Source organism: Solanum pennellii, chromosome 6 (assembly GCF_001406875.1).
Source record: "Solanum pennellii chromosome 6, SPENNV200".
Taxonomy (NCBI): Eukaryota; Viridiplantae; Streptophyta; class Magnoliopsida; order Solanales; family Solanaceae; genus Solanum; species Solanum pennellii.
Genome location: NC_028642.1, coordinates 114,737 through 131,323, shown reverse-complemented (window position 1 = coordinate 131,323; position 16,587 = coordinate 114,737). Strand labels below are relative to the sequence as shown.

Here is a 16,587-nt window from a genome sequence, read left to right as displayed (position 1 = left end):
TATATATATATATATATTACAAAGAAATAATTTATAAAACATATATAATACAAATTTTATTGAAAGACAATATATTTATCGTATATTTTAATATACTTATAATACGTTGCGTTAATTTATTACCAAATAAATATGATATATTTTTAAAACACTTAAAATATATTTATATTGTATGCATAATTTACTTTTAATACATAATACAAATTAATTATAATATTACCATGTGTTATTATAAATGTAATAAATAAAAAAACATTACTACAATCAGTAATTATTTATAAAAATACCCACCTAAATAATTTTTCCCATATTCACCAGAGATATCTTTGAAAATGAAATTGAGATTTCGAACCACACGTCTAATTTGTTGTTTGATTTCTCTTTATTTTTTGATTTGAGTCTCGACATTCAAATCTAAAGTCGCCTGTCTAGTACACATTAGGATGGGGATGTTTGTGTCCCCTCTTATGTTTTAATAAGATATAGACTCATGACAGCACGAAGCTTAATGTATATTTAATTTTTGTCTCAATTTATGTAATATCATAAAACTTGAAAAGTTATTAAAATTTTTAAATAACTTTAAAAATATCGTAAGTTATTAATTATGATAATTTATACTACTTTTTACTTAATTTTAAAAATAATATATATTACTCTTTTTGTTTCAACTTAGGTGGCATATATAGGATTTCAAAAATCTGTCATTTTTAGGTCTTTAAATATTAAATTATTAATTATTGTAATTCATATTACCCTTTTAACATAATTTACAACTATTACATGTCACATTTCATGTCCAAATGATGTAGCATTGATAAATTTTTCGGATTCAAGTGATTTTTTATATGTATTTTAATTTTTTAATTGTTAGTTATTGTGATTTATAGTACTTTTACGTCAATTTTAAATAATATTTGTTTATCATCTAACCCATTTTATGTGGCACCAATAGAATATCAAGAGTTAATCAAAATTTTTTTGTATAACTTTTAAATATTTAGCTCAATTTCAAATAATATATGTTTATCATCTAAACCCATTTTATGTGGTACCAATAAAATATAAAGAGTCAATCGATTTTTATATCACTTTTAAATATTTATACTGTTAATTATTGTGATTTATAATATTATTTATATACTCCCACCGTTTTACAAAGAATTGTCTAGTTTGACTTGACACGAAATTTAAGAAAATAAAGAAGATTTTTAGTCATGTGATCCTAACATATTAGATTTTTCATGATATTGTTGTTGTAATATCATATTAGAGGCATTAAAAGCAGTTAGTGTCTTTTCTAACATGTCCTCATCTTCTATTGTTTCCCCATATAATTTTAATTGGGAAGTTATTCTAAATACAATAGAGTTATACTCAATTACAGTTTTATAAACTTGAAATCGTGAGTGCATCCACTCATTATGAGCCATTGGAAATACATTTGCCTTGAGATAGTCATACCTTCCTTTCAAATCTATCCACAATTTAAGTGGATCTTTCACTATCAAGTATCTCACCTTGAGGCTTTCATCAAGATGATGACAAAATAAAATAAAATTCATAACTTTCGTTATCCTAACTTGATGTCTTATTTTCTTCGATTATACCATCACCAAAAACCTTATTAATAAGGTGAATTTGAGCATCAAGTACCCATGACAAGTAGTTCTTTCTAGAAATGTCAAGTGTCCCAAATTCAAGTTATGTCAAATTCGACATGATAAAAACTATTATAAAATAATTGAGTTAATATCATTGTGTTTATTCATTTATTATGAATGAAAAATCAATACTTCAAATAATAAAGTATAGGATGATTATAAAACATATATATATGCATGCACATTAATGTTACAAAAACATGTAAATTCATGAAGCATTGAAACGGGTAAGTTTAGTATATTTTTTACTTGTTTTATGTATTTATTACTAATTTCAATTAACGTCAAAGTTTAGTAATAATTTCAAGTTATATTCAATACAATATTGAAACGGTAAGAGTTGAATATATTTTCTATTTGTTTCAAGTGTTTATTACTAGTTTCAATTAACGTCAAAGTTTAGTGATAATTTCAAGTTGTACTTAATACAATACTATATTCTTTATGACACACAAAATATATGACAAGAAATACTTACGAGTATTCAAACTATCATGTTATCATATTGCTTAGTATTAGATTTAGAGTTATAAATTAGTAGCATAAATAGCATAACGATATAAACTTGAAACGTATTGATTATTATATCTAGTAAAGTATCATAATAATACCTAAAGCAAGTTATATATGTAGTAATAAATATATAGATCAAAGATTTATGCAAATCCTATTAGAGATGTTATAAACACATGTAACACTAACATATAGTCCTACAACAGTCTAAGTACTAAATTCTAGTCTAATATAGCAACCTTCCTCAATTCTATCAATTATTTTTACAAAGATTATCATATCACTAGTTCATCATACAATAACCAAGTAACTTCATATGATAGTTAACACTCTTGTAAATCGTTGTTTCAAGTGTTATAACATATTTTTATTGCTTAATTATGGTCTTAAGTACTAAAATTTGATCTAATTTGACATTTTTTCATTCCTAAATCGTTCAATTTATCGATTAAGTCATCCTTGAAGTGACATATGTGGCAATATATGCACATCCTGTTGAAAAAATTGCAAGTGATATGTCATATGTGGCAATATATGTATATCATAAAATAATTTTTTTGGGGTTAATTCAATTAAATTGTCGCCTAATTCAACATGTAACACTAATATATAGTCATACAACATGTCCAAGTATGAAAATATGGTCTATACAACAACTTTCATCAATTTTATCAATTATTTTTACAAAGACTATCAGATCACCAGGTCATCATACAATGACCAAGTAACTTCATATGATGGTTATATAACACTTATGTAAGTCGTTGTTCCAAGTATTATAACATATTTTTATTGTTTAGTTATGGTTCAAAGTACTAAAATTTGATCCAATTTGACATTATTCAATTCGCAAATCGTTCAATTTATCGATTAAGTCAATCTTGAAGTGACATATGTGACAACATATGCACGTTCTGCTGGAAAAATTGCAACAGACATGTCATATGTGACAACATGTACATCCTAACATGTATTTTTTAATTAGATAATATTTCAAGAGGAATAACAATCCAACCATCCTACAAGAAAATAAGTGATAAAACCACTAAAAAAGTCATGATTTAATACCAGTAGCTATTTCAAAATCCTAATTAAATTTTACCTTAGAAGATATCAACGATAAACTAGAAATGATGAGGGCAACACGCTTTGTTGTAGAAGAAATCGCAACATATTATCACTGATGTTGATGTTGTAGCAAATATAACAACAATTTGAACGATTAAGAAATAATAAAAAGCGAGAAAGGAAAGAAAAAAAAAGAAAATGGCAAATTAGTAAAAATAAATTAAATTTGAAATATGAAATGAAATGACTTTTTATAGAGGAGAGGAGAGAGGGAAAAATGAAGGAACGATTGTTTTATAAATTTTTATTTTACTTTTTCTTAATCTTTTTTTTTTACAATTTATAGTGTGACATTTGTTGACACATATATCCTTTCTGTTGGGGTATATGCAGATAATTCTATAGTGTTTTTTGATAACAAAGGTTATATATATTGCCACAAATATCATATTGGTAAAAATGAAATGTTGTCACATATCTCTTTTCTGTGACATATGTTACCACATATTTTCTTTATGTGACATATGTTACCACAAATATTCTTTCAGTGACATATGTTGACACATATATCTTTTCTGTTGAGGCACATGTAGATAATTCTATGGTATTTTTGTATATATAGTACTTTTCCATCATAAATGAGATTTGCCAACAAACTAGTAGTAGTAATAATAATAATAATAATAATATTAATATTATCAGCAAAAAAGAAAAATTGATAACAATACAATATTGTCACATATCTCATTTCTGTGACATATATTACAACATATCTTCTTTCTGTGACATAAATTACCACATATATCATCTCTGTTGGGGCACATGCAGATAATTCCGTGGTCTTTTTTACAACATAGGTTATATGTGTTGCCACATACACCACAATTCTTCTTTTTCATCATAATTGACATTTGTTTTAACCAAAACAAAATCATTAATATTATCAGCAAAAATGAACACTTTACCAATTGCTTTATACAACTTATCAACCAAAAAGACAATTACAATGGTATACACAACCGTCAATCTAATCAAAAGTGAATATTGTTACTTCACATAACAATTGTCGACTTCAACTTTTTTCTCTTTCTCTTTAGTGTTCTTTTTCACTTTCTCCTTCTCTTTCTCTAGGTCCTTCTCCGTCTCCTTCTTGTTCTCCTTACCTTTTGGTTTTGAGTGTGATACAGAGCAGTAGTCATTGTTTTTTTTTTCTTTCACTAATTATAGATGTGATTAAGAAATAGATTTTTTCAATCTCCTACATTTCTAATATATGTTGAACAACTAAACAAGACTATATTTCTAAAATCATACGGACAAAATGGTCATAAAAACAACAACAAAAAATAAATTTTCACTGAATGTTAACATTACATATACATTTTCTCAAAATTAGGGCTTTTTGGATTTGTTTAATTTTCTTTCTAAAATAATAAATAATAGGTACAATTACACTATTATTTTTTACATCTATAGGATGATTTAATCTTCATTAATCCAAGAAAAAAAATTTAAATATTGTTCTAAATTGTAAAATCTCTCAAAAAATGACTTATCCATATTAAGTCGAACACAATTTTCAGTTCAGAAAGAGGAAAAAATCACGATCGAAGATGAGGAGCAAGATAAGATAATGTAGTAAAATATTTGTTTTGGCAGTTGCATTTTCAAATTTTATGAGGAAGAAAAAGAGAAAAGAGAACATTGAGAGAAGAAAAAAAGAAAATCCTATTTTCAATTATTTTTTCTTTTAATAAATAATTTGAATAGAATTATAAAAAGTTTGAAAAATAAAAGTATTTAATTTTCTCAAGCCTTTTCTTATAGATTAGGGGTATTTGTGATTTTTTTATTCATTTTTTAAGAACTGCTTAGTAAAGTTTTTTTTTTCCAATTGACTCTTTAGAGCCCACGCCACCTCACGAGTTCCTTCGCTGTCAGCATCAGTCCCCTTCGTCGTCTCATCATCAGTTCATCTCCATCGCCGTCCGTATTCTCCACGGCGAATCATCACTTCTCTCTTCCTTTTTCCACCACCGAAACCAGCAATCTCCGCCACCTAGCTATTCTTCCAGCAAATTAAAGGACGCCATCCCCTCTTCATCTCTATCTGCGGCGAATTTCATCTTTTCCGGCGAAATCGACTTGTAAGTTCCCCTATTTTGTCCTGATTTGACAAAATAATGTTTTTTTTTTCATTAGTTGATGTTAGGAATTTCACAGTTTTTCAAGAGTTACATATATAACAGTTATTTATGGGATGATCGCTGAATTGAATTAGTTTATGAATTTACATTTTGCATGAATTGAAAAATGTTAGTAATTTCTGAGCTCAATAGGCTTATTGTTCATGAATCTGTTCTATTTTGTTTGTTAGGATTACTATTTAAGGAGTCAAATAGTAATTTCTTCAATGGTATTCTAAATAATTGCAATTGTAAAGATTATGATTAATAGTAATATTTTATGTAGTTCTAAATGCATAACAACAACAGATACATACCTAGTGTAATTACCCCTTCCATGAGAGATTATTTTTAATAGACCTTCGGCTCATGGAAAAAACATTTCAAAGCAGGTTGAGTAATTTCAAAGTGCAAATAAAAATAAAAAGTATTAATGAGTCGTTGTACCAACTCACCAATCAAGTTAGGTTATTGGTGTCATGTGCTAGACGCCCACCATTATGTTTGGGAGGGGCATCTTTTTTTCTCTTTGGTTGCAGTGTTATTCTGAATGATAATTTTGTTCTAAACATTTTTGCACCTTTTGACATAAAGCCGTGAAAGAAGACTACTAAAATATGATGGGACAAGTAAGAAACTGCAGTTATACTTAATATACCATACTCCAACTTGTAGAGTGTACTTTTTGCAATACTCATGCACTTATAGCTCCCTCCCATTAGTTTCAAATTGCAAAACAAGGTCTTCTGCATGTCCAATGGAGTTGTTGACTAATCATCTTGATATGCCTTGTTTTTATTTTATTTTCTTGATGACCGTGGTGTCCTGGCCAGTTCTCACATACCTCGACTAATTCCATGGAGTGCCTATCATCACCCACCAACAATAGTTACCAAGTAACTCTGTCCTCCTTAGATGGGAAGAGTCACCTAGTTTTTTTGGTCTCCGTTGGGATTCAAACTTGAGACCTCAGCTCTCAACCACTTCATCCACCACTAGGCACACTCTTGGATGCCTTGATATTCCTTTTTTTGATGGCTTAAGTTTAGCGTTTTGATAAGTTTTCATAACTGAAGATTGGGAATACTTTTGCCTGACTCAACTTTGATTTGGTTTGCTTATGTCATCTCATTTTTTAGAATGGAAAGAAGACATCACGTTTTCTCTGTAGATCTTCTTGAAAGATATGCCACAAAAGGCCGTGGGGCCATTACATGCATGGCGACTGGCAATGATGTCATCGTTCTTGGAACCAACAAAGGCTGGGTGATCAGACATGACTTTGGAGTGGGTGATTCTTATGGTACGTTCGCTTAAAAGACTCGATTCTAATGGAAATTTGTAATAAAGACACCATTTATGTCGTATCTTAAAGATTCGTGACGTGCATATCTGTAATTTCTCTTTTAATTCCTTTTTTGAGCTTAAAAGTCTCATATCCCTGACGCTTTTTTGTCTTCAGCCGGATGTTTGTTTCTTCCATGCTTTCTTTTTTTGGATAAAGGTTCAGCTAATGTTTCTTATGCTATACTTGATTGGCTGGAACAGGTAGACTGGTAACGTTCTATATTGTTGCCTTATTAACGAGTTCAAGTAGAAGTTACCAGTTTCAAAAAAAAGAAGAAAAAAGAAAGGAGTTCAAGTAGCAGTCATAAAATAAAACCCAATGAACTACTAAAATGTGATGAACATGCTTGGAATTGCCTTTGTGTGTGTGTGTGGGGGGGGGTGGTGGTGCATTTTTTTGTTCTTTCCTGATAAAGAACATGCATGTTATTGGTTCTGAGAGAATGCTTATGTAGCAGAGTGAATCTCACACAAATAATGCCTCCTCAGTAGATCACATTCAAACTTTGGTGCTCACATTTGGATGCTGACGGTATCAAAGCTCATTTTCTACCACTTCCAGAATTTGATGTGATGGCCTTTTCATCTTTTTCATACAATTTCATGACTCTCATTTTATGTCTTTTAGTTCTAACTTTTTTCTTCCTTTTTTAACATTATGAATGTTTTGAGGCTTTTCTCGCAAACAAATTTAAAGTGTTGAAGCTTTCAAGTCGAGCTTTTTGACGCAGATGATTGTCACAGAGTTTGATGTTGGCTGGGTGATGGTCTATGGCTTCTGATGGTGTTCAATACGAACTATAATTTTACATAGGCAGGGGGAGAGAGATATAGAGAGATGGCGTACCTCTTTTCCTATAGTTTTATAGGCTAGAGAGACCTTCTGACTTGCCCTTTTAGTTGCTGCCCTTTTTCCAAAACAACTACTAGTTAGATTTTGTGACAAAAAAGATTGACCGTGTATGAAGGTCTTATAAACATGAAAGCCTTGAGTTTTTCTTAGAACACTTAATGATAGTGTATTCAAATAAAGAGTATACTAAGTACTTCCTTGCAGATGTGATGCTTATTTGGTTTTACATTGCTTTTGGTAACACAGAACTTTTGCTATTTTCTTATACAACTTCTTTTTCCTTCCTTTTCTGGAACATGTGCTTTGTGTTACGTTGTTGATTTAAGGGAGAATTCATTATTTTAACTTATCAGGAAAAAAAGAGAGGAAGAATTTACTGTTTTAGCCTTTTGCATTTGGGAAGAGTTGATGCAAGAAAGTTCAACTAGTAGCTTTGATGCATTTCTGTCTGGAATGAAGAGTGATTAGAATATAATTGCAGCCCAACGCAGAAGGAACATTTGAGACCTAGTGATATGACTTAATGATAGAGAAAGTGGGAGGAAAATCATGAGAAACAAGGCCTTTCTCAAAAAAAAAAATCATGAGAAACAAGGGTTCAAACCTCTGTAGTGGTGGGGCAAACACTACATGATTTTCCCCCATCTGTCTAAGTGTTGATGGACATAGTCACTCGGTACTTGTGTTAGTGGATGGTTGCCAGTATACCTGGTAAAATAGTCAAGGGGCGTACAATTTGTCCTATACACTACCTTTGTGCCCAAGAAAAAAAAGATGGAGAAAATAGGCAATAGCTCTTTGAAGAGTATATTCAAGGTTTTGGATGGTGTGTTTTGAAGTTTTCATATCATGCTTCCTTGTAATTTGAACATCTTGTGTGTTATTGTGTTTTAATCTTTTATTCCTTGGCAAATATGATCTTTCTGTTTTTTGAACTTTTCCTTGATCTAAGAAAGATCATTGGGATGGATTGCATTCTGTGAACTTGGTTCTACTTTTCTTTTTGTGCGGAGAGAAATGGAACTTTCCTTTTCTCAAGGTTATTTGTTTATGAAGCAACTTAAAAAGAGCTTCAAGTGAAATTTATAAATGTTGTTCTATGTGACCTCTGAGTAATGCTTTCTTGAATCCAGTGTTGACTGTGATTAAGTTTTGGACCTCTACATAACGAAGCATACCTTGGTGGCTCTTATTTTATTCTACTCGTGTCAGATCTATTAGGGAAATAGGGTAATTGTATTGGATTATTTTTGCAGATATAGATCTCTCAGTTGGCAGGCCTGGGGAACAATCAATTCATAAGGTTTTCGTTGACCCTGGAGGGAGCCACTGTATTGCCACTGTTATTGGCAGCAGTGGTGCCGATACATATTATACTCATGCTAAGTGGACAAAGCCACGTATTTTGAGCAAACTAAAAGGTCTTGTTGTCAATGCTGTCGCCTGGAATAGACAACATATAACAGAAGGTAGGTTAGTGCTTTCTAATTTCTTGTGTTCTAGTACAAGATTTTGACAATTTAGTGATTTACGGACACTCAGAATAGTTATGCTTTTTTTCTCTTCATTTTATTGTGGATGATGGTTTCAGCTTCAACTAGAGAAATCATTTTGGGTACGGACAATGGTCAACTTTACGAGATGGCTGTAGATGTTAAGGATAAAATGGAGAAGTACATTAAGTTACTATTTGAACTTAAAGAACTACCTGAGGCATTCACTGGTTTGCAGGTTCAGTGTTTTCTAGTTTCTTTCTTCCTTATTTTTTTCCTTTTAACTTCTTTCCCCAAAAAGGAGAAAGCATCCAAGTGGCTTACGTGTTTCCTTTTCACTCCCTTCTCAATTTAATCAAGTAGGTCATGTCATTTCGTACTAAGATAATGTTAATGTAAGCCTTCTTTTCTTTCGTCTTCTTGTAGATGGAAACAGCAAGTGTGCACAATGGTACCAGATTTTATGTGATGGCTGTTACACCTACGCGACTTTATTCTTTCACGGGGATTGGATCACTTGATGTAAGTTTTTAATAAAGAAGTAAACATTTTGTTAAAGAATGATGAGAGTCCCACATCGGTGGTTAATGAGATGAGTGGACTCCTTATAAGACTTGGGCAATCCTTCTCCCTTTGAGTTAGCTTTTGGGGTGTGAATTAGGCCTAAGACCTAATTCAGCACTGCAGTTTGACCGACTCCTTCCCCTCATCATCTTCATTCTTTTTTTTATGGATCATTAGGGTTTTCTGATTTCACTTTCATCTTCGCTTTGCTAGCACATGGTGCTGCCAAATACTAAAAATAACTTCTTTCTTAGTTAAGTTCCGGGTTTTGTCTATGTTTTCCTTTGTGCAATTTTCAGTGTTATCATGTTGAATATCTTTATGTGTGATTGGAGTTTTGACTGGTATGGAATCATCTTTGAAATCTATATGAAGTTTTTTTTTTAGCGTTTCATATTGATGAACTGTGCTTCTTTAGTTTGGAAACTTGAAATTGTTGGGCACGTCTTGGTACACTTTGCTACTCCTGCTTCCTTGACTTCTTTTGGCTTCATTGAACATTTCAACTTGGTGTACTTACTTTCTTGTGGTCTTTTGTTTTCTTATTGAATTTATGTGCTGTAATATCTTTGCTTGGTATCTTTCAACAGCTCTGCTGGATCAAGTTGTACAAAGCTGTTGATCTATTCCTTTGGCAGCTGTTCCTGTAGATTTGATGTGCTGAAATATCTTTGCTTGGCATCTTTCATTCTCTACTTAATTATTTCTATCAGAGCCTATATTGACCTGTCCATGAAATAAAAAATTGTTAATATTTCTTCTAACCCTTTGTGCAATAACTCTTCATTAAGATTCTTGGACATCAATTCCTGTTAGTATTGCAATAAAGTTTTGCTAGTTCATTGGCATATCGTGATCTGATGATCATACATTTCATTTAATTGATGCATTTTGGTTTGTAGGCCATTTTTGCAAGCTATGTGGACCGCACAGTTCATTTCATGGAGCTTCCTGGTGAAATACCTAACAGGCAAGTTCCTTGTTTATGAGATTGTCGAAACAATTGGAAGGAAGTCAGTCGTTTACTTAAGTTTTTAGATGACCTAGAACCACATAATTTAACATTGCAGTAGATTATATATTAGAAAAAAGATAATACGTCCAGCAGCTTAAGGAGGAACTAACTATTAGAGGAGTTAACTTCTCCCAAATCTCCCCACCCATGTTTCTTCTCATTCTGGTCAGCAGAACTATTGCAGACTGATCATTCAAATCTTCGTTCATTTGTGTCCTCCAGTGGGCTTTCCTGAATACTATAATAATCAAATATCAATTAAAATTACTAATTTGATCTTCAATATACAATAATGTGTGTACTAATCTAACATGTCAAAGTTACAATAGAGCTTGTAAGAGTGTTATTAAAAGCGAAAAGCGCAAAAAAGCTCTAAGGTTCGTGGGGGCATTAAGCGCAAATAAAGCGTGAGCTTTAATGAAAAAAGGTGCAAAGGAAGAAAAAAAATAAAATGTGTATATTTAGTCCAAAGCTAATAATTATAAACATGAATGGAAAATATATGACCAAATAAATTGATTCTTTTTATGATAAAGTGAAATATCAATTGTTTAGTGTCACTTCTTCACAAGAGGCTCATTGACAAGGAAAAGTTTTTCTTAGAACTTTGATGACGACACTGAAGCGCACATAAAGCGAGGCGAAGCACTCAACACGTTTTGAGCCTCGCTTTAGGGCTTAAGCGCGTCTTTGATAACACTTCGTTGTAACTCCCAAACTATTTTTCAGAAACAGAATGTCTTCTATGGAAAATCTTTCTTCCCATCTCACTCATCCTCTCTTTTACTTGTTGCCTTTTCACCTTTTTCCTTTGTGATCTTTTCTGGATCATTCTTGATACTCTAGAAATTACAAATATGATGATGAAGCTGCTTTTCATCACAGGTCACAAATCTTTCGAAGTCAGAATGATCCAAACTGACACCAACGACCATGTTAGTACCACAACCGGTGTGTGAGCTTGTTCGGCCAGTTTTTCAGTGACTTTCTTGTTTAATATCGAACAGTCTCTTGATTTTGAGACTATTCATATCTTCCATACGAAATTTTGAGCATTTTCCAGTGACCATTGCATTGTTTCTCGCAAATCGGAGTTTTCCAATAGTGTTCTCTCTGTATCAATTATCAAATTTACTTTTGCCAAAATAAAGGGTATATTTAGATATTTGGGCTGGACAATGATACTTCTATCCCTTGGCTAAAATAGCATCTATTTGCCGTTTTCTATCTATAGTTTTTGTTCACCCTTGGTCTTTTAAGCAGCAGGGCATTAAATATATTTTTCTATGATCTCAGGAAGAAGTCTATATGAAGTAATCACCTGATTTTGTTGCTCATGCGTAGTTAAGTTGCCTTGTATATGGATTGTGCAAGTCATTTTATGGTTTAAAATATACTTCTCAAGCTTGGTTTGTGAAGTCAACATATTAATTCAGGAGTTCGGCATAACTCGTAGTTGAGTTGATCACTCTTTGTTTTATCGACACTCTGCATCAAATCCAATATGTTATGAGAAGACTAAGCACATTGAGATTGACTATCAATTTTGTGAAGTCAAGTGATCAACTTGCAAATATCTTCATCAAGCCCTTCACCGGTCCTTGTATTAATTACATCTGTAACATACTAGGTACATATGACTTGTATGCACTAGTTTGAGGGGGAGTGTTAGAACATGAATAGGAACAAGAATAGTATATACAACCTTATTTAGAATAGGAATAGGAATAATATATAGAATCCTACTTGGAAAAACATTATAATGTAGTGTCCTAGTTGAAAAAGGTGTCTAATGTAGTGTCCATAAATAGGGTCTCAATTTAATAATGTAAATGCATAACTCAATAATATTCTTCTCCTATATTTCTCTCACACCCCATCCTAATATTTCTCACACACCCCATCAGTAGTATGTCTCCACCTAGTAGTATCTCACCTAGTAGTATCTGGATCTAGAGAGGGGCATCTGAACTTGTCAATTTCCTTCAACAGACTAACTTTTTAATTTCCAAGTACATACAAAACATACTGTTTGTTCATTTGCCAATGATTTAGGAGTTATTGGATTGTCTTCTTTCAGTGAACTGCACTTCTTTATCCAGCAAAGGAGGGCTGTACACTTCACGTGGCTTTCTGGAGCAGGTATCTACCATGGTGACCTAAAATTTGGAGCACAACGTAGGTAGATTTACCACCTGTTGCTTATTTCCTTACTTCTTTGGTTTGTTTCAATCCCAAGTTTTTTCATCTCATGGCCTTAATGCTCAAATTTATTTAAACTTTAAAGTTCTGTACATTTTTTTTTGTTGATATTTTCTACAATTGTTGAAAATCTCACTGTAGTTCGCCAAATGGGGATGAAAACTTTGTGGAAAACAAAGCTCTTCTGGACTACTCTAAATTCTCTGAAGGAGTTGAAGGTGTCAAACCTAGCTCTCTGGCTATATCCGAGTTTCATTTCCTACTTCTCCTTGGCAACAAGGTTAAGGTGTGTGTGGTACTTCCATGACTTTGCTTCTATGTCTTTTAACCTTTTAATTGATCAATGTTCTTGCAGTTTCTAGAGTTGAATTATTGTTCATGCATGCCTATGTCTATATGCAATATATGTCTTGGGGTTTTGCTATGCTCAAACCAAAGATTGGAATGATATGAATTTTTTTGTTTGGCTGTATATCGTATGATTACGTAACCAAAAATGAATTTGTAAGTTAGATGGCATGGAAGCAATAATTATGAGGTATACATATATTCTTTCATTTTTGAGTTTTTATCACTTTGGCAATTCTTAAGTGTGTCTACCAACTAATCATATATGCATTAGCCATAATGTTCTAATGTAAATTTAGTTGCTTTTTTTTTTCACTAAGATTTTCATGATATTAAATAAATATTTGTTTGTTGCACATGAAGAAACTAGGATATAATTTCCTTTTTCTTTCACCAAAAAGGGAAGCTGATGAAATTCTTAGCTTTAAACATAATTGTGTAGAAGTCTTAGACCTAATAAGTCTAGTGATATCCTTAAATTTTTCATCTGCACACCTCTATTTTGTCAGTGTTGATATTGATGACTAAGTTTGCTTTAACTTTTAGGTTCATGTAGTGCACATCACTTAGTATTACGATACCAGTATTTGAATTCTCAAAAAAAAAAGAAGAAAAAGAAGTGTACATCAATCCTAAGTTGACTTGAACGACTCTATTTGCTTTTTTGATTTTTGATGGAGTGAGATAATATCATTGATAAGGCATCAGGAAGATTCCAAAATTACAAAGACAGAGTCTGGAAGGTCCAAATCAGAAGACCAAAACCACTGTTAACCCCAATATATCAGTGCCTATGCTAGAACCAGGGAATTAACGAAGTCCAAAAAATTGTCAACACTAGTGTCAAGGATAAGAAAAATTCCAACTGAATGAACTAACTAGACATCTAGCCTTCAGTGAGTGAGTGTGCTGGAGTTGATATTTCATCAAACAGAAAACTACATTTGTCATAATGTCTTCTCTTGTTTGCCATTATCCACTTGAATTTTATATATCTTAGGAGAAATACATTTCATGGTTAATTTGTTCTGCAAGACCACTTGAGTATGTTGTTTTTCTATTGGGTAGAAGTTAGTCTATAACACTATTGCTTTGCAGCATTAATCCAATCTCTTGCTATATTATGTTGTTCTAGATTGTTATATATATGGATGCGAGAGGTCCTTCCTTTACGGCTTTACCACATGACAGATCGCAGAAGACAGTTAGAAGAACAACAATTTAGGACAAGGGCAACCTGACCGCCCAATTATTGAGCAAATCACTTGATTCTGAAGAATGGGATATTTCACCTTTGAATACCTTGTATAGTTATGCTATAGTTTATGTCTTGTAGGTGGTGAACAGGATAAGTGAACAGATAGTTGAAGAACTTTATTTTGATCAGACATCTGATGCAGTTTCAAGAGGTATTATTGGCTTATGTAGTGATGCCTCAGCTGGGTTGTTTTATGCATATGACCAAAATTCTATCTTCCAGGTGCAGTATAGGCATGTCCTAAATCTTATTTGATGTGGTAATACCATTATATTTCTTCTTCAGTTTCTGAATCGACAATCTGAATTTAGGTGTCCGTAAATGATGAAGGTCGTGATATGTGGAAAGTGTACTTGGACTTAAAAGAATATGCTGCAGCTTTGGCTAGTTGTCGTGATGCCCTGCAGAGAGACCAAGTTTATCTGGTTCAGGTCTTGGCTAATTAAACTTCTATTCTGCTGGGATATGTGATGCTTTTTTGAATATTTGCCTCATTTATAACTGTCCCCTAATCATAATCTGAAGAAACTCTTATTGCTTGGGAGGCTGAATATTTTCTTTTGGTTTTTCATCATAGACCTCATGTTATGCAGGCTGAAGCTGCTTTTGTTGCCAAGGAGTTCCTCAGAGCTGCATCATTCTATGCAAAAGTATTTAATCTACTTATTTATTTATTTACTTCCATTTTGTGGTTTCCATTTAGTTGTTGTTTCTTTGTACCTTTGTAAACTTGATCCTTGTCAACCAACCACATCCCCTTAAGAAAATCCGATCCTTGTGTGCTAATTGCAAATTTCATTATGACCAGCAAATGGGAAATTTCCACAAACTTCTGTAGCAATCAGTGCCTATGTCTACTCTATTCTACAAAGACCAGTAGAATTTTGTTTTCTGATAAATGAGAATACTTTCATCTATCATACCCCAAGTGAAACCCCTGATAATCTTCCTTAAAAGGTCTGCTTCAGATAATCCCTTACATTTTCAGTAGTATCGAATTGATTACCGTCTTGAATATTTCTTGTAAAAACTATGTCTCTGATTCAAATTCTGCAACTCTTCACTCATGTCCCTTTTGTTTTCTTTTATTTATGTTTGACAAAAATAATTCATATTTATTCCTGGAACTGGAGACCTTTCTAATCCAAGGAAATGAATACTGCAGATTAATTATGTATTATCTTTTGAAGAGATCTCATTGAAGTTCATTAGCATAGGCGAACAGGTATGAGCTTTTTTAATTCTAGAACACTGATTTATGGTTATGCTAGAAAAGATTTCTATTTTCACTCGTTGAAAAAACAAAAAAAATCAAATTCACTAAAGTTCAATCCATCTTGCTGTTGAAAAAACAATCCATCTTGCTCATTCGAGGCAAGGATCTGTAGTAGTAACTAACTCATATCTAAAAAGGAACATTACTTTTCCTGTTGTTCGGTTTTTAAGAGTCAAGGTTTATTAGGCTGTAAGAACTAAGAAGCTTGTTAGAACTTAGATATTTCCATTTGGAGTCCGTTGCGGCGACTCATTATAGGTTATTGTATTTAGTCTCGAGTTACTTAAATGATACCCAAATAGATCATACTGAGGATTTTTAATTCTGAGCATCATTGGAGAACATGTTTATATGGTAGATCCTGAGTTCCTGACTGCAAATTTTGATAATTTAGTATCTCTTCTTATTTACAAAGCAAATGTACTTGAATTCCAATTATCTTTACATTTTAGCATCTGTTTCCATTTTTTGTACAGAAGTCTTCACCAGGACTTGGGGGCTGCTACTGCTTTTGTTTGCTGATGTAGTATTATCCAGTATTCCAGTTGTTGTCTTTAGAACTTCATTGTACTTCTGTGCAGTGCTATCTCAGTGCCGATTATTATTGAAGTTCTCTCATTGATTTAAAAAATTGTAATAGTTCAGAACCACGGGACGTTTAATTTCTCATGATCATCTTCTTGCTTAGTTGTCCTATCATTGTCAAAAATGAAGCTATTATTCCTTAGGAAGATAATTAACCTATGTTTGTGTAGATATCCCATTCCTTTTTACAACAAATCTCTAGTGATATTTTGCTG

The 16,587-nt window shown here is 32.3% G+C and overlaps 1 protein-coding gene across 2 annotated transcripts in view; it reads left to right on the top strand.

Moving 5' to 3' along the window:
* Nucleotides 1-5,109: 5,109 nt before the first annotated feature.
* LOC107023179 (vacuolar sorting protein 18) overlaps nt 5,110-16,587 on the top strand; it is a 39,397-nt gene continuing 27,919 nt past the window's right edge. Inside the window, exons 1-12 of one of the 2 annotated variants that reach the window (XM_015223781.2) lie at nt 5,110-5,392; nt 6,603-6,734; nt 8,888-9,100; nt 9,223-9,362; nt 9,551-9,646; nt 10,591-10,658; nt 12,784-12,885; nt 13,047-13,191; nt 14,590-14,733; nt 14,823-14,942; nt 15,105-15,161; nt 15,677-15,736. In XM_015223781.2, coding sequence (XP_015079267.1) covers nt 6,650-6,734; nt 8,888-9,100; nt 9,223-9,362; nt 9,551-9,646; nt 10,591-10,658; nt 12,784-12,885; nt 13,047-13,191; nt 14,590-14,733; nt 14,823-14,942; nt 15,105-15,161; nt 15,677-15,736 — 1,230 coding nt within the window. In that variant the 5' untranslated portion in view covers nt 5,110-5,392; nt 6,603-6,649. Of the gene's footprint in view, nt 5,393-6,570; nt 6,735-8,887; nt 9,101-9,222; nt 9,363-9,550; nt 9,647-10,590; nt 10,659-12,783; nt 12,886-13,046; nt 13,192-14,589; nt 14,734-14,822; nt 14,943-15,104; nt 15,162-15,676; nt 15,737-16,587 lie in introns of both variants that reach the window. The other variant, XM_015223780.2, reaches the window with a different exon arrangement.